At 37.7% G+C, this 23764-nt stretch overlaps 1 protein-coding gene across 11 annotated transcripts in view; it reads left to right on the forward strand.

Moving 5' to 3' along the window:
- Positions 1-7492: 7492 nt before the first annotated feature.
- Positions 7493-23764, forward strand: part of LOC103705618 — a 29615-nt gene continuing 13343 nt past the window's right edge. For 3 of the 11 annotated variants that reach the window (XM_039116682.1, XM_026804085.2, XM_039116686.1), the window contains exons 1-7: positions 7898-8045; positions 13911-14071; positions 14597-14741; positions 15444-15534; positions 20175-20372; positions 20507-20745; positions 21178-21258. In XM_039116682.1, the coding sequence (XP_038972610.1) occupies positions 7977-8045; positions 13911-14071; positions 14597-14741; positions 15444-15534; positions 20175-20372; positions 20507-20745; positions 21178-21258 (984 nt within the window). In that variant the 5' untranslated portion in view covers positions 7898-7976. The other 8 variants (XM_008789411.3, XM_008789412.3, XM_026804082.2 and 5 more) reach the window with 8 other exon arrangements.

Genomic DNA, 23764 nt, shown 5'->3' on the forward strand with positions numbered 1-23764 from the left:
CCCAGCTGAATCCAGTTGTTCCCAGTGCCAATCCAGCATCAGATCGAGCCTCATCCTTATCCTCCACTCGGAAAAAGGGAAGAGATAGAGACTGCAGCCTATAAAAGGCCCAAGCGTGAAACAGGGGAGGACACTTCGGGGGTTCGGTTCCATGGCTTCTTAGGTGACTTCCCATATAGTGCATAAGAGAGATACTAGTTTGGGCATTTCGGGAATTCCCATATAAAAAATAAAGTGATGAGGTAGAGGAAGCCGATCGTGATGGAAGCCCGCTGCTGTGCTGCTGCTGCCATCGCCCATGACTCCATGGAAGGCTGATCTCCTCACTAGGGCCGGATGCAGCCCTAACAAAGGGACACGGATTTTATATTTTATTTTATATTCTTGGGGTTGTATGAACTTAATGTTTTCAATGGATATCTTCTTTTGAATCATATTTAATTTCTGTGATTTTAAGTATGATGTTCGTACAACTGTTCTTCATGATCACTAAGTAAATATAAGATAGTCCATGCTTAGGAAAGATGCAGTGTCCTGCCACATTAGTTTAGGGTAGATATTTCATGCCGACCGAAGATGGATTATTCCCAAATTACTTTTGTGAATTTTTATTTAAATGCTTATTAGGCTTGTAGCCAATTTGCATGTTAATCCAAGAAAAGATTAAAATACAAATAATCCTTGTTCCGATGTTCGTGGTGAATTCCTTGCCCTAGATTCCCCCAAACTGATATCATTTTAATTGCATTTTCTTTTATTAAATTTTTTAGTTTAATTTTCTTCACAAACTCTTTCTTTTAAATATTTTTATTTTTAAAGAAAAACAACTGTACCCCAATCTCTGTGGATCGATATCCGTAATCACCATCCTACCAGATACGTGCTATTGCGTGGTCTTTAAAGTTGACTATCATGTCCCCATCACCCGAGCTGTCAAAAATCCTTCTAAGGAGAAAATATGACTAATCTCTGTCGCCTGTGCTTGGGCGCTCTCTGCCACGAGCCTTGGCGACATGCTATGTTCGCCGAAGGTTCGAGCATTTCTTGCCAGCCATATCTGGTATGCTGTGCAGGTTGCTCTAATTGTGTCCAGGCATGTCAATGGGTTGTCCAACCACCAACGGATGGTTCGTAAGAACCGGTCCCCTTGAGACCAACCCTCCCACAGCAGCTCCGCCGCACACCATGCCGCCCTCGCCTATGTGCACTGAAACAATGCATGGTCCACCGACTCATCAGCTCCGCATGCCCCACACTCAGGGGGCAGCCTCAATCCCTATCCACTGAGTACTGCTCTCATCGGAAGTCGATCCCAAACAACCTTCCATAAGAATAGTGCAACCCTCGGATGGAGGCCCAAGCGCCAAACCCAGGCACACTCCAGACCTGGTTCATGCTCTGGCCGGAGCACTCAGGAGAGCTCCCCCACCTTAACGTCGGTCCTACACGACGTGCTCCACACTCGGGTATCCAGACCCGCATACCCTGTAATCGGAAGGGATCGAACCCTCTCAGCTAGGTGTGTCCCAAACATATGACCCAATCTAGCCTCATCCCAACACTACAGGAAAACCAAGCTATCCCGGCGCTTTTTGCGACTTTTAGCAACGCTTATAAGCATCGGCTAAAGTTCCGCCGACGCTTCACGAAGCGTCGCCAAAGCATCGGCGATACCGAAGTTGCTAAACTTTTTGCCGATGCATAATGGAAGCATCGGCAAAAAAGCGTCGACGATAACCCGACGGACAAATTCCTCACGGTTTTCCTCCTGGTTTTCCCCGATGCTTTAAAGCGTCGACAATTGCTGACGCTTTGGAGCGTCGGAAGATCCGCATTTGCCGATGCTAATGTAAGCATTTGAAGCGTCGGCATAAGCATGCCGGGGTTGTGCCACGACGTCTTTTACCGAAGCTTAAAAGTGTCGAAAGTCATTTTTTTTAAAAAAAAATAAAAGTACCAATTCATATTATAAAACACACATTATAAAACATACATTATAACAATATAAACCTGTATTACATTGATACATTGACACAAACACTCAGATCATTCGAAATATGAATATTGTTATATCTGATTAAAAATTTGCTTAATAAGTTTAGAATTACAATGTACTCTGAAAAATAAGAAACATATACATATCAAACTCATAAAAAATAGTCTAGAAGGCATTAGGGACGAGAAAAAATTTATTTATTTTGAATATTATATCTGATATGACAGTAAATTGTGATTTCTTATAACCATACTGACCTGCGATACTCGGATATTAAGTCATTGTGAAGTAAAACATAACGATGTGCCTATGCCAATAATTTGTGATGAACTATAATACTTTCAGCTTTTTCCAGAAATCTTCCACTAGATAAGAACTTGTACTCCTCTGCATTCTGTATAATATCGTAATTCCTTTGTGGTCGATTAAAAGCAGTTTCAACACCTTCAAGGTATCTCGAGCAAAATGTCAAACACTCATCAACAATATATCCCTCAGCAATCGATCCCTCGGAATAGGCTCGATTGCGTACATATTCGTTTAAGCGCACAAGATACCTTCAACAAAAAATTTTAATGCTCAATATCAACATCGAGGAAGATAATAGGATATATATTCATATTAATAATAAATATGGACATTCGAGTTTAAGAATATCACCTCTCAATAGGATACATCCAACGATAGTGAACCAGTCCACCAAGTTTAGCTTTCCAAACCAAGTAAATGAGTAGATGAACCATAATAGTAAAAAACCTAGAAGGAAAGATCTTCTCCATATGGCATAGTGTTAGTGCAACATTAGACTCCAATTGATCAAGCTCCTTGGGATCAAGAACTTTGGAACATAATGCCTTAAAGAAGGATGATTACTGAGACACAATTGCAAGAATTTGTTTCTGTATTGACGATCTTAAAGCCAATGGAAAGATATCTTGCATCAAAATATGGCCATCATGACTTTTAAGATTCGAAAGTTTTCGTTCTTTAAGATTAACACATCTTGAAATATTCGATGCATACCTATCTGGAACCTTCATATTTTTCAAAACTATGAGACAAAGATCTTTCTCTGGAGTAGATATTGTGTAACATGCAGGAGGTATAAAATATTTATCATTGAGTTGTTCTTTCGGATGAAGCTCTTGTCTTATGCCCATGTCTTTCAAATCAAGACGCGCTTTCAAGTTGTCTTTGGTCTTTCCTTCAAGATTTAACATTATTCCAATCAAATTATCACAAACATTCTTTTCTATATGCATGACATCAAGATTATGTCGAAGAAGATTATACTCCCAATAAGGTAATTCAAAAAAAAATGCTCCTTTTTTTCCTTAATTGCTTATGTGTAGATATCGAGTTTGTGCCATCGTCATTTTCTTGTCCATAAACGCTATCATGATTCTCGAAGTTGTCAGCGTCTTCAAAAACCTGTGTCATTGAGCTGCCAACATCCCCCCTTCCCCGCTTCTTTGAACTGTTGGATGCCTTACCGGGTATATAGTTAGTGCCATGAGTTTGTTTAAGAACTTCAGTTCTAGTTGGCGGAATAGGGGCAGATCGCAACTCTATGGTACCATCAAACTGATTTTTTCTGATGTTGAAATGGATGGTTTGCTTCTAACCATCGACAATGACCCATATAACAGAATTTTTCTCCATGTTTTAACCAATATGAATGAGATTCAAGGGCATGCAATACACCCCTTAGTGCTCCAACCGGATAAATTAGCATATGCAGGAAAATCATTGATTGTCCAGATAAGAGCTGCACGCAATTTGAATGTTTGGCCAGTGAAAGCATCAAATGCATCAATACCCTGCCATAACCTTTTCAATTCATCTATTAAAGGCTGCAGAAAAATATCTATATCATTACCTGGGCTCTTATCACAGGAAATAACCATTGACAGAATGAGTGAAGATTGTTTCATACACATCCATGGTGGCAAATTATATGGAACCAAAACAACTGGCCAAGTGCTGTATGTAGAACTCATCGTTCGAAATGGATTAAATCCATCAGTTGTCAAACCCAGCCTAACACTGCGAACATCAGAAGCAACTTCGTAATGCCTATCATCAAATACTTTCCATGCTAAACTATCCGCTGAATGTCTTAACATTCCATCTCTTGTACGTCCTTCATCATGCCATCTCATTAAGAAAGCCGTCTTTGATGATGCATACATCTTTTTCATCAGGTATGAGAGGACAATACCTCAAAACTTTAGCCGAAATTTTTGTAGACTGTGCAGCATCCACTTCATTCGACAAATCATGCTTGTCTTCATTTTATTTTTTTCATCGTGAAGATCCATATGTTCGGCACGAATCTTCATTAATATTTTCACCATGGTATAAAATACAGTTATTTAGACAACTATGTATCTTCTCATATCCAAGATTCAAGTCTTTTACTAGTTTTTTGGCTTCATAAGAAGTTGACGGCAAAATAACACCTTCTGAAAATGCATCTTTTAATAAATTGAAGAAGCATAGTAAAAGACTTTCCAGACCATCCATTCAAATATTTCAAATGGAATAAATGCACCATAAAAGAAATCTTCGTAAAATTCTTACAACCCGGATATAGTTCTTTATCACAATCTTTCAGCAAGTTATGATACCGAGTTGTGTTATCTTCAGAGTCTATAGGTTCCTCAACATGTATAGATTCAGTAACGGTATGCTCATCACCTATTGGAGCTCCTTTTTGTTCTCCACTAAAATCTGTTAAATTTTTAATATTATGTTTAAGAGCATCTCTGAGTAAGCCCCTCATATCATCTTCTACAACAGGATTTCTGTCTGTGTTACTAGATCCAATACTAGCAGTGTGTTCTATAATTAAGGGTTGGTTAAATGAAGACGACAATTTAGACTCTCCATAAAATATCCATTCTGTATAACCCTTCAGAAAACCATTCCATACCAAATGTTCTTCAACAATTTGTGGAGCGATAGCAAAATAATTTACACATTTTTGACATGGATAAAAAATATTTCCATTCATTTCAGATTTTTCAAAAGCAAATTTAACAAAATTCTGAACTCCATTCAAATATTCGGCACTGGATCTCGACTTATTTATCCAATTTTTGTCCATTCTATTAAAATACTGATTGAACTGCAACTAATATAAAAAAATAATAAACAAAATTAGGGTATGAATCACCAATATGAACTCATGGTACAAAAAAGGGATATTGATCCATTGCATTATTGTTGCATGTGCTGCTAAAAGTAGTCATATTAAAGTGAAAGGGTGCTATACTAAATCCAATTCTTAGCCTGAGGCCTTATGAATCATCAACCTTTACAAACACTGAGGACATGTCATTCTAAAAAAATGCCGGCATGAAAACATAGAGGCATCAATGATCTCATAGGCCATTTTAAATAATCTTTTCAAACAATTATTAAAAAAAATTCTAGAGGAGGAGGAGATCATCATCAGAGCTGACCTCAAGACAAGCTAAGGTGATTAACTCATGATGGAATATGGAGGTGTGGTCAAAAGAGTTTGTTGTTTATAATATCACTATTAAAACAGTGATCTTACTCTAACAGTGATCCTCATGAATTCTAGAGGGTGTATTTTATTTGTAATAAGAAAGAATAAGTCATCCTATCTAAAAATCTGAATGAGAACATTTTATGGACTAATGACTGCTATGTAGGTCACACCATGCCTTTCATTTTATCTCACTTTAAAGTTAAAATACAGATGGATGTGCTGATGCTCGATCGAGGGTAACATATAAAAATTATTAAAAAAAATTATATATCAATATCTTTACTTATCTCCCCCATCCCATTCATTCACACCACTTTAGCATCTACCAATGCAATTAATTATACAGAGTGCAGCAAAAACCAGATATTATGAGAAACACAATGGATTAATGATGGTCCAGAGTTGACCTTAGAAACAACAAATAGGAAATATATGAATGACATGAATATATTTAAACATGTATATTCTTGTAAAATTATATACAAAAGGGATGGTTGTATACAGAAGAAATGTTAGACACTAATCTTCATGTTAACAGAGAGTATGAGGATCATGCAATTAATAAATGCGAAAATAAGGAAGAACATTACGAAGGACTTGGGAAATGTGGATAAACTATGAGATCAAACTCCATGCCACTGTAGGAAACCGGTAATGAGGAGGAGGAGGAGGCTTACCTCAGACGATGGCGAGGTCGACGGTGGCGGAGAAGCTAGGGCTCGGGATGGAGGTGCAATGTCGGCGCGCAGCTAGGGCATCGACCAAGAGAGGATGAGGAGAGGAGGCCAGGCGAGCGTTAAAAACAAGAAGAAAACAAAGAGGAGGAGAAGGAGGAGGAAGAGGAGGAGGAGGCTTACCTCAGACAACGGCGAGGTCGATGGCGGCGGAGAAGCGGAATCTTCGATCGCCGATCGGGGCTAGGGATGGAGGTGAGATCAGTTTGATGTCGGCGCACAGTTAGAGCATCGACCGAGAGAGTATGAGGAGAGGAGGCCAAGCGAGCATTAAAAACAAGAACAAAACGAGGAGGAGGAGGAGGAGGAGGAGGCTTACCTCAGACGAGGGAGAGGTTGACGGTGGCGGGGAAGCTAGGGCTCGGGATAGAGGTGAGAAGTCAGCGCGCGCGCAGCTAGGGCATCGACCGAGAGAGGATGAGGAGAGGGGCCGGACGAGCGGTTGGGGGGTTTTATGTTTTCTAATGACGCTGTTAAGCGTCGTCGTTTCTGGAGATTTACCGACGCTGGGTGAAAGCGTCGACAAAGGTTGGCGCTGAGCCAAACTTTTCCGACGCTTTCTCCTAGCGTCGGAAAAACACAGTCGGCAAAACTCACATTTGTTGTAGTGCAAGCGGCTCTACCAGGGACAAAGAGGTCGCAAACCTGCAGTCCTCCACTGCCTCAATGTCAATCATAGTCGACCAGAGTCTTAAAGTTAGGGCATCCACCCATAGGTCGCTAACGACATCGATACTTCGCCCATCGCCTATCAACCATCTAGTATTCTCCACAACTGTTGGTAGATATCTTGCGATCTTTCGCCACATAAATAAGCAGCGACGCCCACTGTGAATCGCCCCTACAGTGCCCATCCAGTCATATCTAACAGCCATGGTTTGACTCCAGAAACTCTGCGGCTCCAGTGTGAATCGAGCTGCATGTCGGGCAATCAGCGCCTCGCGCCTCTCTAGAAGAGACAACACACCGATGCCACCCTCCCTCACCGATAGGCAGACGCTCTCCTATGCCACTAAGTGCATCCCGTGACCCCCTCTATACGATCCTATAGGAAGCTCTGAAGTAGCCGCTTGATCTTCATCCGCACTATTTTCGAAACCACTGTGTTTGCCATGAAGTGGACTGGCATGAAAGCTAGCACTGATCTAATCAGCATCAATCTATTCATCATAGAGAGTGAAGATGCCCTCCAGCCCTCTAGTTTGCTCTAAATCCTTTGCACCAGACTAGAGCACTCGGCCATCTACAATCTTTTGCGTGTAATGGGTACTCCTATATAGCTCCAGGTTACATCTTTAGTATCCTTCGAATCCCGTGTCTGACCCTATGTTCAGTGCCAGGGCTGAATAAGATGGTAAAGAAACGAAGGCCGATCTCCTCTTGGAGGTTTTTTTGTTCCTCCCTCGTTTGAAGGGCACGGAGGATCCGGAGGCGACTTCTTTGAGCCGGCACCCTTTGAAGGTTTGGGAAGCGCAGATCTTGACGGCGATCATCGGGCTTGCGTCATCCCCGCATCTTCATCGTATCTCTGCTCTGTCTCTGGGACACATCACGCCCTCGTTGAACCGTCGCCCAAACTCGCCCGTGCTCGCCACCCTCGACAAGTCCGCTGCCCTTCTTTCTTCTTTTAAATTACCACCGGTACTTTCTCTCCCTGTGTGTGCGTTTATGTGTGTGTGCCGCCGCGCCCCCGAAGGTCTCCATTATTAATATTGGCGGAGCAACGATGGGAGGCTGCGGCATGGTGGCAGCGGTGGGATGGGGAAGAAAGCCGCAGAGGAGAGGCGTTCCCTCAGTATTTTGCTTTTTTTCCCCCAAAAATAAATGATTTTTTGAAGAGTTTGAATGAAGATAGACTGATGCTTGTTATATGCTTGATGGAATGCGAACATGGTTTTTTTAATATTCTTGAATGGAAGATACAGAGTTCTGTTTGTAATATGCCTGATGGAATGCCAACATGGTTTTTTAATATTCTTGAATGAAGGTACAGAGGTATGTTTGCCATATGCTCGATGAAACACCAATAAGGTTTTTTTAGCATTTTTGCAGGAAGATACAGAGTTATGCTTGTTATATGCTTGGGGGAATCAAATGTGTTTTTTTTGGTTTTCTTTCATTAGAATAATGCATGTTGGTTATTGGAATAGTAAACCAGAATTAAGGCTCTAAGGTTGGAGTGTGCTTGATTCGGAGGTTATATGTGATGAGATTTTGTAATTTAACTTTTGAATTTGAATGGTTTGAGTATATTTTTGATTTAGGTTTTAGAGTTTGGGTAATAGTGAACTTGATTGGAGTGTTATATGGAGAATGATATGATTTTGGGTAGTTTAGGTCTGTATAAAGGGGAGGGGTCCTAATTTGCAACCCAACTCATCAGAGTAGAGAGCATCCTTGAGAGAGGAAACTCCCCAAGTATCTTGTACTCTTCCTATTCGTAATTGAAGCCCTTTTCGAATCTTTGCCTGCTCTCTCTTCCACTCTCTTGCAACTTCTTTTGAAGCTTTTCCCTAAGAGGTGGTGAAGCCTAAGATTTAGCTATGAATTTTCCACATCTAGTTCCCCTTAAAACTTAATGCTTGTTTTAATGCTGCATTTAGAAAATGCACACACTTTGACCTAACAACTCTGCTAAGAGGAAAAAATCTCTAGCAAGCCAAGGATGCTTTGCTCCTAGACCAACTAGAGATGTCAGTGGGCCGAACACAAGTGATCTAGGTGTAGCTCAAGCTTGGCTTGTTTTACAATCGAGTTGAGCTTTAGCAAACTCATTTAATTCCAAGCCAAACATGGGCTGTTTACGAACAACTCTTCTAGGAGATCTAGTTCTAGGAGATCTAGTGACAGCTTGAGATCTTTCATGGCTTTCATTTATGTAGTTTTGTCTCTTTTTTTCTGATCATGTTTCAATCTTATAGTTGAAATATATTGTACTCTTCATACACTGCATTAATTTATAATATCAATAAATTTAAAAATTAATTTCTTATATTAATAGTAATTATTAAAATATATTTTATAATATAATTTGTTCATATTTCGAGCTACATTGAGCTTGAGCTTGAATAAGCTAAGATTGGCTCTACCTCGACTTGTTTGCTAACAGAGCAAGCTGAACTCGAGCCAAAAATGAGCTGGTACAACTCGCTTTTTTTCTAGCCTTAACTTAATTTTCAACCTAACATAAATTGCATCATCTAGGTTTGGTTGGATAAAACAAGGTTTAAGGTATGTTGGGTCTAAAGCTTAATTGCAGAAATATGGGTTACATTCAGGGTTTGTTTCGTTGCAAGGAAATATGTGGAGAAGGAAAAGCAAAAAATAGAAATTTTCTATTAAAAAATTGTCCCCAAATATAGTATCAAAATTTCTGATTTTTGTTAGTTTTTCTAAGGAAAGCAAGCTTTCTATATAATTTTCCTTGCAACCAAATAGACCCTTAGGTTTCTTTGAGCTGAGAAAACTATAAATAATATCGGTTAGGATCATGGTATGCTGAACCAGCTGGTACGGGCCGGTTCAGCCAGTACCGGACCGGTCCGATTTTTGACCATCCGGTTCAAACGTGGAAAGGGCCGGAACCGAGCAGTACAAGCTCGATGACCGGTTCGCACCAGTACGCGCGCCCTGGGTAGCGCATCCGCATGGGTGCAACTGGGAACCGCACCCGCGCAGGGCATTTAATGCCACATAGTGGCATTAAAATGCTGTTGCACTTCTGTGGACTTTTTTTCGTGCGTTGCTACCCTCTATTGGCACCGGTATGTGCACCCTGGGCAACGCACCCGCATGGGCGCGAGCTGGGAATTTAATGCCACAGAATGGAATTTAACGTGGCGCACGCTACTGCGGACTTTTTTTCCCATGCCGTGCCCTCTGTTGGCCGGTTCGGTACTGGTTCAAACTGGTCCGAACCAGAACTATACCGATCCGGTAGGCGACCGGTATGCATATTGGTACCGGTACGGCATACCTTGGTTAGGATAGTGGTGGGTTTGGTTATTTGGCATGGGTTGGGTTTGGGGTGGGTTGGTTAAATTTTCAACCTGAACCTCAACCCAACTATAAATCTGACGTAGCATTTTTTAATCCAAGATCAATCTGAGTTAGTTATATTATAGCCAACTCAACCAAACTACAAGATATGGTTTGGGTTGCCCAGCCCAAGTTGTAGTCCTTCATGAAGCCTTTCTCTAGTCAACACCTAAGAAAATCCAAACAGAAGACTGTAAATCACATCTTTATTGGATGTGTCTCTTCATCCTCTGAGTTATAATGCTGTTTCTCCAAGTCGGTGTGTTCTCCAAAAAGTCTCTCTACATGAAGAAATTTCTATGGCATGCTAGTTGCTTTTCTCAATGCCTACTGATTTTCGGGCATAGAGATATGTTCTCATTTAGATTTAAAAATCTGTTTCATCCTCTATATATATTTTTTCTTTTTTCTTTTATTAAAATATTATAGTTCTAGATTGATGACTGCTTGGGTAATGATAGTTATGTCCAATACCCTATGACATTTAAGAATCCTTGTTAGATTTTTGTTCATATATACTTCCTCACTTAGAGAAAGTGGCGTATCAATACTCGGCATGCCGAACCAACCCTCATTCTGGACATATCGATATAATAACAGGGTGTATGAGGCTCGATAACGAGACGACATACCTTGGAAAAGAGGAGAGTCAAACAACAGATCATAGGCTTCATGCACCATTTTTTTGGGTGAAAAAACTTTGTTGTATTATGAGAGTTCCTACTAGTGGTCAACATGCATAGATTTGATGCCCATGGATAAAATGGTTTATGGTGATGCAGTTATAGAAATGCAAGTCCCATGTGAGTCATGGATGTCATGGCCATTGTTGTCGAGATTTTACAATTGCGATTAGGATTGTATGATCCAGATCAAGTTGACTTTAGTGCTAGATTGGGTTCCTAGATTGGGATCAGTAGGGATCTTGTGATCCAAAACCAAATCAAGGTCGTGCTTTTGCAAATTAAAGCTATTAACATATCCATCTTTAAAGATTTTTTTTTTTTGACTTTTAAAGTGACCAATTCTTCCTTGATAAACTTCCTAAAAATCGAATTGTTAGTCTCATCTAAATATTTGACTTTTAAGAATGAAGAAAAAATACATTTAGCTGTCTAATTTATATGCTGTCATTGCAAATATTGTCTGAGAATGCCACATTTACTTATCCACCTATAGACATAGTTCATAGGGTTCTCCACATTTGTTATGTTTGATAGCCAAATTTACTTATCCGCCTATAGACTAAACAGACCACATATTCTAAAAATAACTATCTATTTGTATTTTTAAGACAATTTCTAAGCTTATAATTTTGTTTAATAATTATTAGTTAATTTTCATCAGCATTTATAAATTTCTCCTATGTGAAATGCTAAACTTTTAATTAGAAGTTTGGTTAGTTAAAACAACTTTGGTGACAATGTGATCAGGAGATCACATATAATTCTAATAAAAAAAGAGAACATGTTAAGACCTTCTTCACAAAAATAAATATCTTATTCTCTTTAAGGTCTCAGGTTAAAATACTTTTTTTTTTAATTTAAAGTTAATGATGAAACTATGATGTCAATATGGATGTAAATTATGAGTGTTTTAATATGAAAGTAAATTTTATGATTTTTATCTAGTTGCTCAATTTGCACCAATTTTGTATCATCATGCTTAGATGGGAATAAATCAAATTTCTTGGTAATGAAAGTACAAAATCATTGCAAAAGGTTAGATAAAGTTCTGTTATGATGTTATTAAGGTTGTCATTGCTTATTTTGGTCTTTTAGTTTATCAGGTTTTTGCAGAGTTTAGCAGTCTACTATGATCTAAGGGTTTGTTTGGTTGGGGTATATTAGATTATGAGATAATCTGACAATTTCTGGGAATCATTTATCTAGAAAAATGTTTGTAGGCGAAAATAAAATTTTTACCACATTTGGTTGGTGGAAAAATTATTATGAAAAATGCCACTATAAAAAGATTACTATGTTTGTTTGAAGGTAATCTTATATGGGAAAATTGCCAAATTTTCAATAATGCCCTTGAATCAACAATTCAAGTAATAACATTTTTTCTCGGTCCATTTGTTGGCCATTTATGGCCCACTTATATAAATATTGTCAATATTGGCTACTTTGAATATTGAAATATATTTATATGAGTTATACATATAGTTATATAAACACTATTTAATAGAAATATTTTTAAATTAATTATAAATATATTAAAATATATATTTCTTATTATAAATAAAATTTAGTATGATTTGGTATATAAATAAATATATTACTTATTAATAAATCTTATGTTAGGTTTATTGATAATTAATAACTACATGTTAATTATTTATTAATAATTAATATTTATTAATAAATAAATTAAATATATTATTATTTATAAAATATTATTATTCAATATATTTATAGTTTATTAATAAAATATTAATATATTTAATACTAATTATGTAATATAATTAAATATTAATATAATATAAGTGAGGCATTTTTGTCAAAAAATGATATTTTCAGATTATCTCCACTTGGTAATCCAACGTGGAAAAATAAATACCACTCTTCTGGTGGTATTTGTTTTATCTTCTCTATCAGAAAATAGACATGAGACCCATTATTTATTTTACTGTCTTTTATTTACTTTTCGTACCAAACATGATAATCTAATATAGAATTTATTTTCCCATGCTAGATTACCCCCAACCAAATGGGCCCTAAATGTTTTTGTTTTTTCCCTGGTTCGTGGTAAATATATCCCATTTCTTTGAAAGATAATTCAACCAACTAGTGCAAAAGGCAAGAAAGCTTTCAATTGTTTTCCTTCTCATATAAACTAAATTTCATGATCTTCCATGTGCATCATGTGTGGATATACCAGTTCCTGAAAAGGAGAAAAAATTATCAAAATTGCAGACAGACAAGCCTTTTTTTTTTTTGAAAAATCCCCTATAAAAAGTCAAATTTGAATTCAGATCAGGATATATATACCCGATTAAAGTCCTAAATCATTTCACCCCTACCTTCACACCTAATAATTAAAATGAACTTCAGCCTGCTGAAGAGTTGAATTTGGAGGCAGGTTAGTTTCCAGATCAGCATAGTTGCTCTGAAGGCAAGACGAGGATCTAGGATCTTGCTCTCACTTTCAATTTCCCTCCTAAGGTAACTCTTGAGACCTCAAAAACCCTTCCCAATATTATAACCTAGGTTGAAATCCTTGTACAGAAACTTGATGGATCTATCATTTTAAACCTTCCTAAAACTAGAATTGTTCATCTCCTTCCCTTGTGCTGGAATCTGCTGCTATTCTTTCACCTCTCCTCCTTCAATTCAAAGAATAATCCTGACTAATTCATTGAAGACAACTGGCACATCAGCACAACTAATCCCACCACTCAAGTTGCATGATTATAGCTGATATATATATAATTTGTATATATTATTTTACTACAATATTTGAAACTTTTTACGATTCATATTATCTATATGCAAAATAATGAATTTGATTAGAGCCATTTGCTATACATGCACTTCTATATTAAATATGAAGTCACACAACATTTTGCAAAAAAGATGCAACCTTTATCATTTTTAAGTGATTGTTCTTATGGCTTCAGGTGTTTCGACAGATGTGTTCTGTAGAGGATGGCTTTCCTGTTTCTGATCAGGAGCAGAGTGTCAGCTTGCCATTGCCGGGTGCTTTTCTTGACTTCCTAAACAACAATGGGTTGGATCCATCAATATATGCTGTAGCAGATACTATTCCACGCTATGTAAGGTAGTAGAAATTGGCACACAGTAATTCGTCTTGTGCATGTTCATGCCATCTTGCTGGAAGGCCGCATCATGAAGCTACATTCTTTTGGCTTGTTGGTGTATTTGTTGTGTTGAAATGATAAACTTGGCATTAGCAGTCTCTGCAATGTGACTGTAAGGCACATTTGAATCCAAAAGTGAATGTATGCCTTTAGAGCAAGGTTTGTTGTACAGATCCATACTGCTTGGTACTGGGTGTATTGTATAGTACTGGTAGGGTACCAGGTCTTGATATGATACTGTACTTGTACATGTTACAGTTGTATCTCACTGCCAGCAATGCACAATGTGTCATTATGGGGGGTGTACTGTACCGATCTGTACCATACTGGTGAGCTACCAGAACAGTGCTCAGCACTGATGCAACATACTTTGCTTTAGAGTGATGGCCAGATGGAAACTTGCATGATATGATCATTCTATGCTTCATCCTTTCTTCTTTCTCCTTAATAGATCCTTATGCTGAATGTCTTTTTCTTACTGGAAGGCTAAAACCGGGCTGTGAATCTCTACTTGCGGATATTGAAGCTGAACTCAGGTGTAAACTCGAGGAGGTTGTTTGGCTACCAGGTTTCTTTTCCATCCCACCTCATATTCAAATTGCCGGTTCAAAGGCATATCAGCAAGGAGTGGTGAGAAATACTTGGTTTTGCATGTAGTTTTTGTAGCATGGTGTCATCTTTAGTTTATAAATTTCCTGCAAGCCCAGCCCATGACTTTACCTTCTTAATAGAAGTTTTACGTCCCAATATAAGTGTATAATTTAATAAGCATGAACCCCAAATTTTCTCATCACAATACGAATGTAGAGTATTCATTAGGGAATGCAGGCACCAACACTTTTCGATATGCATATATCGTACTGGAGATATTGTCATATAAAGCTGATTTATTGCATCTTCTAACAAATTTCCTGTTATCTTATACAGATTGAGAAGTAATTTTTCTATATGTATGAGGTTATGTTAGATGTGGTTTAGATACATCAGCTATAGCTATATCTAATAGTCAGTGTAGAGCTTAGAATCCTTGAAATTCTCTAGGTAAGGATAGAGGATGAGTTTGTGAAGCTGGTAAGGGACCTCAGGTAGAAAATTCCTTTGACTGTAGGAATTAGTAAGAGGACTTGTGGAGAATTTTAGGGGAATCTGCAACCAGACATAAAGAATATTAGATAAAGTGAATTACATGGTTCACATGCACGCATAAAAGTGGAGAGTTCTAAAAATCTAGTTTATTTGGTTGTTGATAGTGGACTTTGTTTCTGCTTTTTGTCTTTTGAACAAGTGTTCTTGGTACATTCAGCAATGCATATGCTTAATGCTACCATGCAGATATATGGAATGGATGCAGCTTCAGGGGCCGCTGTTTCAGCTTTAGATGTCTCACCAGGAGACCATGTTCTTGATTTATGTGCTGCTCCAGGTAATTATGTATTTTCCTTGTTTTTAAAAAATAACATCTCATTTTTCTGGAACAACACACTGTTTTCTTTTGGTTTAAATGAAGATGCATATATCAATTATTTCCCTGTATTCCTGTATAAATTATTCTGCTAGATAGTGTATTACTAAATGTTGTGTCAATGTATCAGTGTGAAATGAATGAGTGGAGGAGCCTAATATGGTGAAGGGCAACACATACAAGCAGTTTCATTTGCAGTCTAAACTTTTTATTGTGGAGTTATAATTTTTGTCCAGTGGGGCTTTTGGACTACAAATTTGAAGCTGCACTCTAATTTTCATTATAAAAATGCATACCGGCACAGGTACTATATATAAAAACATGTTGCACCATATGTAAGATAATAACTAGATAAAATCAAATGGCAGATGTATTGATAAAACATCCATAATCGTAACTATAACTATGCTCATCAAAAATTGTCCTGACTATTTGGGGTCTGCTTTTTATATGCTAATTTGCCAAGCTTTCTTATTCAAGGCTACCTCTTGAGTTATTTTGATCTTTTTCTTATCATTTCTTACTACGTCCATGTTACTTTCAGCCTTCCATTCTTTTCTTATATCCTTCATCATAGAGTAAAACTAGATGTATTGTGAGTATCATAAATGCATATGCCTATGCGTATATTATACCTCTAATTTTTGACGTAGAGGGACATTGAGCTTAAGCATGCTAGCATGGGATCTGAAAAGTAGGTCCAAATACAGTAGAGTTTCGACTCTGGAGTTCCCAGTAGTGTCTTGGTGGGAAGTACATTGTATATATTGGAGTGATTATGATCTAAAAATGTTGTTTTTGTCACTTATTAAGGACACCTTGGAGTGAGTCTTTGTTGGAGTCATAGCAACAATGAAAGAGTAAATACAATAACAGAAGTTGATCTATAACAAGCCTTGATACGGTTGTAGGAAAGGTTTTTGGTATTTTGTTGTTGGTTTATTCTTGTATGATTCCTCCCTTGGTAGGCAAAAAGATGCTTGATTAAGGAGTGAGACAGAAACACCAACAAGTACGTGCTTGTGTGTCTGCAAGGATCCAATAAATTAGCAGCATCAAAGCTGGAAACTTGTAGCTGTAAGATTATTTGTTTTATATTTTGAGGAGAATAAATTTGTGGTATTCTTCCATCAAAATTTATGTGGTACATAGCATTACACCATCAAGCCAAGTCAGCAGTTTGAAGATTGAAAATGAAGTTGTCCTAAAAATTCACACCAAATGTAGCATCAAAGTTTTGAGCTAAACCAACCTGACTTGATTGTTGAATTCAGCCCTAAAACTGGAGGCATACTCTATTCAAGCTCATAAGGTTGACAAGTAAAACACCTTTACATGAAGCCCCTGCAAAGGCCCATTCCACAAAGCTCATATTGTGAATCCCTCTGTATTCTCAACCATTTACTGTTTATTATATTAGGTAATAGTTTAATTAAGAGTCATGTTGTTTGTGACAAGTAATGTTATGGTTAATTGGTATTGTGGTCTCCCAAGGAAAGATAAAAAAGATATTTTGAAAAATGTCCTGTTATTAATCTTACATGTATAGAGCGAGAGTTGTTCCATCTTATGCTTACATAAGGACTAGCCATTTATGAGATTGTAACTTTGACTTGATTATTTGAATGACAATTTAACCTTTGGGTTTTTCAAGGAGTTTTGTTTTTATCTTCTTTCTCTCATTCGGAGCTGGAATCTTTAGGATGAATAGTGTCTACCTGGTTTTCACTTGCGCTATGTCCTCTCCTCTCATTTTCTGGCATCAACCAGAGGCACGGCAGGTAAAAAACACCTGCTATTTATGTAGCCTTGGCTCAAGCCAAAGTCATCAAACCAGACTATGGGTTCTAGTCTTTTTCAAGTGGTCTATGGTGTCAGACCAATGAATGTCTCCTCTTCCTACTACTCATTGCTTTATTGAAGATGTCGAAGAACAAGCCAAGGACATCCAGTGCAAGCCCAAATTAACAAGCAAAAATCGAAACTGTCGAGACGCCGCCAACGAGCATGGAAATCCTGCAGCTTCAAGGAAGTGGATTTGGTCTCAATCCAGCTTTGGAAAGAATGCTTCACATTGGGCACTATGGCAAGCTCAAGCAAAGGGCTGATGGGCCATTTGAAGTTCTTAAAAAGGGCTAGGGCGAATGCCTACAAGGTCAAAATGCTGGGAGATTATAATGTTTTGCCCACCTTAATGTAGTAGCATCTCACCATAGCATGGAGATGAAGTAATGAACTTGATGAGTGGTTCTTTTCAATTGAGGGAGACATTGAACTGTCTACAGACCAGGCCTGAGAAGAAGCCCTCAAGAGAAGTATGAGTCATGAGACCATGTCATTGGGCTAGCATTCCATCATCCCCATTCTCAAGTTTGAATTTTGAAGTCATACCAGTTGTCATTAATATCTAGTTGCTACTTGGGTCTATGGTTAAGTCTCTTGGAAACTCAAGATGACTATTTTGGCAGTTGTTTCTTTGATGATTGTATTGGGAGTTGTCACTAATGCCCCATGGGAGCATGTCAGTAGTATATGTGACTCAGTAACTAAGCTATGCAATAAAGTGAATAGCCTATGTTTGAATTCACTTGCAAATATCTTTTGAGGAGTTATTCTTCTTCTTGTTCCTTCCATTCGTGGTGGATTCCATGAGGGTGTGAGTGCCTACCCCAATGTAGACTCGTGATACCTCTCCTCTCCATCTTCCATTGTCAAGATTGGGATGATTTGTGTAGAATTGAATCTCAATGGCAGATTTTGATCTGACATGTATAATTTGAAAATTTGCATATTTACTTGCAAGACTTTTCTCAATTTCAGAATTTGGAAGTAGTCCAGTTCTTTTTGGATCATTTTAACTAGTTTAGGTCTTGGCAATGTTATGTAGTGGTCTTACCACCTTAGGTTACTACCTCACACAAATCCTTGGTGTTACTGCATATCCTATGGTGACAAGCCTTATGAGCTGCCATGTAACTTCTGAATCAAGTATTATGGATCTGATTACTTACAGCTTGCTTGACTGAACCACAGTCATCTCAAGGGTACAACTAAATACATCTCATAGAGGCCTAAATCCCCTTTATTTTGCATGTTCATAGAATTTGATACTCAGGTTTCCTAGCACCATGCTTGGTGTTGGTCAAAGTTTTACTCCACCATAATTGTGCTATACTAGATGTGATTACACGATCCCATCCCTGCCCTTGCCTTGCCTCCATTAGTCCATCAATAATATCATTGTGGTCATCCCCAAAGCTATGCACATAAGTTTCCATTTTATTGTGTATTTCTCATCTTAATTAAAGAATCATATGGCCTATTAGTGTAATATGTTTTGTACTCAAGCTGAAGCATTCTTGCTCCTTCATGGACTCACAAGCCTCTCTAATGTCTCATTGTCATGAGCTCCTTCATGGACTTCTAAGCCTCCCTATGTCTTATTGTCATGACCAATGACCATGATGCGCATGCTCAGTTCTACATGCTTTGATTAGTTTTTGTGCACCAACTCCTAGTTATGATAGAGAGAGAGCGCATTTGAACTCTCCGTGTCATCTGCTCATTTGTGCCTGTATTAGTGCAATTTCTGGGAATGTTATGTTTTGCCATCCTATAATTGTGGTTATTTGTTGCAAAGTTTGTCAGAGTTGACCCTATTGTGGTGTCCTTTGTATCCTTCTAGTCAAGTATTGCAGGATTTTGTCTCAAGTTCAGAGTATGGTGCTGCCAAGATATGCATCACCCTAAAAAGTTGAAAGTGCTCTTCTAGCCAATCCTATGAACGGGCTTTATGCTTTTTCTAAACCAATTGTTAGGAAACACAGAAACAACCTCGTCGCACGAAGGGATAAGGCTGTATACATTTAACCCTCCTCAGACTCTGTAGTTGTGGCAGCCTCACTGGAAGCCCTCTTTTATTCTTTTTCTAAACCAAATTGTAGTATGTGTACATCCATGAATATGTTTATATGTAATTACGTATACTCAATGCATATGTAGCCACACAAACACATTTTTTTTGAAGATTAGCATGCGGTATGGTAGATTATCTATATAACATCTTCTAAGAGATGGATATGTATACTTTCTAATAATTGCTTTATCTTGGATCTAAGGAAATTGTTGATGTTTCCACGACTTTTATAAAGTATAAATCTTTAGCTGAATATAATGAAATAACCCAAACTAATTTGAAAGTTGAAACATTCAAAAACAGTTCAAACTACATGTCTATCATTCAAATTTGTTGTTTCTCCCCAAATTGACCTGGTTTGGAAGGTGGGAATGGTTTTCAAGGATGAGATGAAGTGAACTGCTAAAGATTTTTTGAGAAAATAGAGTTACTGCAAACTTCAGCTTGTTGAACTATCCAAGCCAAATGACCTAGTACATTATGCAAAACATGTATGAATCCCACCTATGCTCCAATGCAGCATCTCCTTTGACATTCTTCTGGTTTGATGTCCTTTAAAAAGATGAAATGCGATTGAAATGTAATTTCTTTTTGCTGTTCACAAGACATTAACAATTTTCAGAAAATTATTTTTTGAATAATATTTAGCTTAATCTGATAATTGCATACCTTCTTTTGATATTAGGCGCTAAGCTCTGCATGCTCTCTGATCTACTTGGTAACTCTGGATCTCTGACTGGTGTTGATATTGCAAGACATCGCTTAGCAGCTTGCTGTACAATGCTTCAGAAATATGCTCTTGGAGATTGTTGTCGGCTTTTTGTTGCTGATGGAACAACATTTTCTCTTCTACCTTTGAGGTCTTGTATGGACATAAAATCAGGTAACGAAATTCGTAATCATATCTGTTTGTTTGTTAAGTATAAAAATAGACTAGTTAAATTCTTGTCTTTCATGTTTTCATGCACTTTGCTTTTTTGCATCTATTTGACAGCAGTTTTGTCCTGATCTCCACAGGTGCAGCTTATGGCGCAGATAATAAAGATATATTCACAGAGTGGACTTCAAAGAGATCATGGAAAGATCGAAAGAAAGCATTTAAAGCAAGAAATGCTAATAGTTCACATCAAAGTCAATCGACTTTAGAACCAGAATTGATATATTATGGCAGACATTCTGGAGTGGTTGGGTTATGTAAAAGCGAGTTGTTTCGTCCACGGAATGACAACGAGCCTTCAGTTTCAGGTTATGATAGGGTATGCTACTTTTAAGCTGTCATAAGAACATCTTATGCAAATCTGTCTGACCAACTTATGTTGCACTCTCATTAATTCTCATTAATATTCAAATACTGGATGTTAACATATACAAAATAAGTTAGCAATCGCACAGGATGTACTCTACTGTAACGAAGCTAAGTACCTATATTTACCTGATTTGCCGATCAGATTTTTGAGTAGAAAATTGATAAAGTAACCTATTTTGCTATAGAGTTTTGTTCCCTATCATTAGAATCAAACTTCTATAACTTTCCATTAGTCTCTCTTTTTATCTATCTTTATGGGCTTCCTTTCTTCTTGCCCAAATCTTATAATTTTTTTCTAGACATTCATATAAATATTCATGAATAGAAACATGCCATAATTTGTTATTATGTCAAAGCTAATGATGGAACTATTTTCACTCAGGTATGCCATCTCGGTGCTGGGCCTTGTATGCTCAGTATGGAGGCCGGTTCAGCATACCGTCCGTTTACCGGTACTAAATCGGTATGGTACGGTATGGCATACTATGATTTTACTTGAAAACTATAAATTATTGGTATGAGATCAGATCCTGAATGAAGTGAACCTAAAAAATCAAATAATTTGGTTTCCATTACATGTAGCTTATTATGCAAATTTCTTCCTAGCATATTCTGATGATCCAAATCTCTCGAGATGAGCTAATCAATACTTTTGATTAATTTAGGTATCTTAATGAAATCTTAAGTTCCAGGTCTGCTAAACCGGTATTGGAGAGCATATTGGTTGGTGAATGGTTTGGCATGGTACAGTTCGTATCGTGCTGTTTTAGTAATACTGAAATAGGAAGGGCCGGAGAGGAAGGGGGAGAGGGAGAAGGAGAGAGAGGAAAAGAGAGGGAGGGAGAAGGGGAGGGAGAGGGGCCGAGAGGCTGTTGTCGTCTTGGGTGAGAGAGAGGGAGGGAAAGAGAGAGGAAGGGAGAGAGAGAGAGGGGGGAGAGAGGAAGAGGTTGTTGTTGTTGAGGGGGAGAGAGAGAAAGGGAGAGAGGGAGTGAGAGACTTCCTTGGAGAGTTTGTCATTGGTAGTGGTGTTGTCGTTGAGCACCATGGATGGAGAATTAGGGTTTCAAGGGAGAGGGAAGGGCGAAGCTGCGATTGAACGTGCTGGACTAGGGTGAGCCGAATATATATATATTGAACCATGCTGACAGTTGATTAGTCCGGTTCGGTATGCTCTGAACCGGCCGATTTGGCATGGTCGATGAACCATGCTCTTAATAATGTAGTATCCTACTCAAGACATGAAAAATAGTTTTACATGCGTTCGCACTTTGGTTTTCTCTGCATACTATTTACCCCATTTTTTTAGCATATTGTGCTATTAATATGAATTAAAACTTGTACAACACTGCAACACACTAAACCAACTGACATATATGGTGTCATTGGATCAGTGCAGTTGCAATTGGTCTTCAATAGTAACTCGATTTTTCTTTGGTCCTTGTATGAGATTTATGCTTTATTTTACATTTGGAGTGGCCTCCATGACCAAATTTTTAATCTGAATTCCAGTAATGAAAAATGGCATAGAAATTTCAAATAGCTGGTTTCTATATACTAGTAAATTCTGCTAGAATAACAATGCAAGATAGAATTGCAACTTTGGTACTTGGAAGTTTGTAGTCATATCGTGCCGTTGAATCCTTAAAGTAACAATATTAGTAGACTGATATGGACAACAATTTTCTCTCAATATAGAAATATTGAATGATTTCATTTTCTTTTTTCTGGAAAAAAGTGTAGGCTTATCTGTAGTTTACCTACATAGTTAACATATGATAGTTTCATCTAGTCTGTGAACTTGGCTATGGGTTAAGGGATCAATTTTTGTAGATTGTTGTCATGTTATCAAATACAAGGTTAAGGGATCAATTTTTGTAGATTCTTGTCATGCTATCAAATACAAGGCCTGTATTTCTATAATTTAACGATTCAAGGCAATACTATACTCCAATTTATAATATGTTCTTCCTGTTCTCTTGTTTACTTTGCAACTGATCAGCTCTCTGAGTTGATTGTAATGACAGATTTAGAATTTCTTGCTGTTTGACAGTTTGATCTTCTGATTCCATTGACTATGAGCATCAATGTTTGAGGCCATCCGACGGGGGCAAGATATTGGTCCTATCAAGGTCATTAAGTCATCATACCAAAATGCTGGATCTTTTCTCTTTACCCTGAAACATATGAATCTTGTATCCAAAACTTCTAAAAGGTCTGTCAAAGATCCAGCTGATATCGTATGCACGAGAAATAGAGAAGGATTGATGAAGTAGATTAGGGCGTTTGGGGTATAATATTATCTAGAGACTTATTCTTAAGAGGTCTAGCAATTGGATGTTCAATTTTTATAGTATAGAGCAAGGATCACCGAACCAGTACCACGTGTTGTACTGGTTGGCCATCGGTACAATACAATATCCATTGGTCTCCTGATTGGTATGCTATTTTCTTTAATTTTTATTTTCTCATTTTTTGTTTTTTCAATCTTTTCTTTCCACTAACTATTTTGATGATTGTGGTTGTTTAATTTGTAATTTTGATGATTGTGGTTGTTTAATATAAGTGCCACCTGTTCATCACAATCTCTCCGATGGCTTTATACTACTGCTCTGCATCCAACCTCCGCCTTTTTCTTGGCACTTATGGCCATCTTGAAATTGTTTAATTGTTTCTTTTTTAGTTGGATGATCTACGGATATTTTCGGTAGGCAAACATGTCGGGTTAACCACCTCCAGTAGTGCCGGCCTGAAAGCATAACTTCGGGATCCTAACTAATGTCATGCTCTAGCTCCTTTTTCTCTTCCCTGGATCCATTCCTGCAAGCTTAACAAACACATACATTTTCTACATCAATTGACAATTACTTAATTATTTAAAAATTAGTGAAATTACAATGGTAATAAAAATTACCAAATTCTTTCAGAAATTACTTCTACGTTATCTATGAATAATACAAAGTTTTAATCAT

Source organism: Phoenix dactylifera, unplaced genomic scaffold (assembly GCF_009389715.1).
Source record: "Phoenix dactylifera cultivar Barhee BC4 unplaced genomic scaffold, palm_55x_up_171113_PBpolish2nd_filt_p 000119F, whole genome shotgun sequence".
NCBI lineage: Eukaryota > Viridiplantae > Streptophyta > Magnoliopsida > Arecales > Arecaceae > Phoenix > Phoenix dactylifera.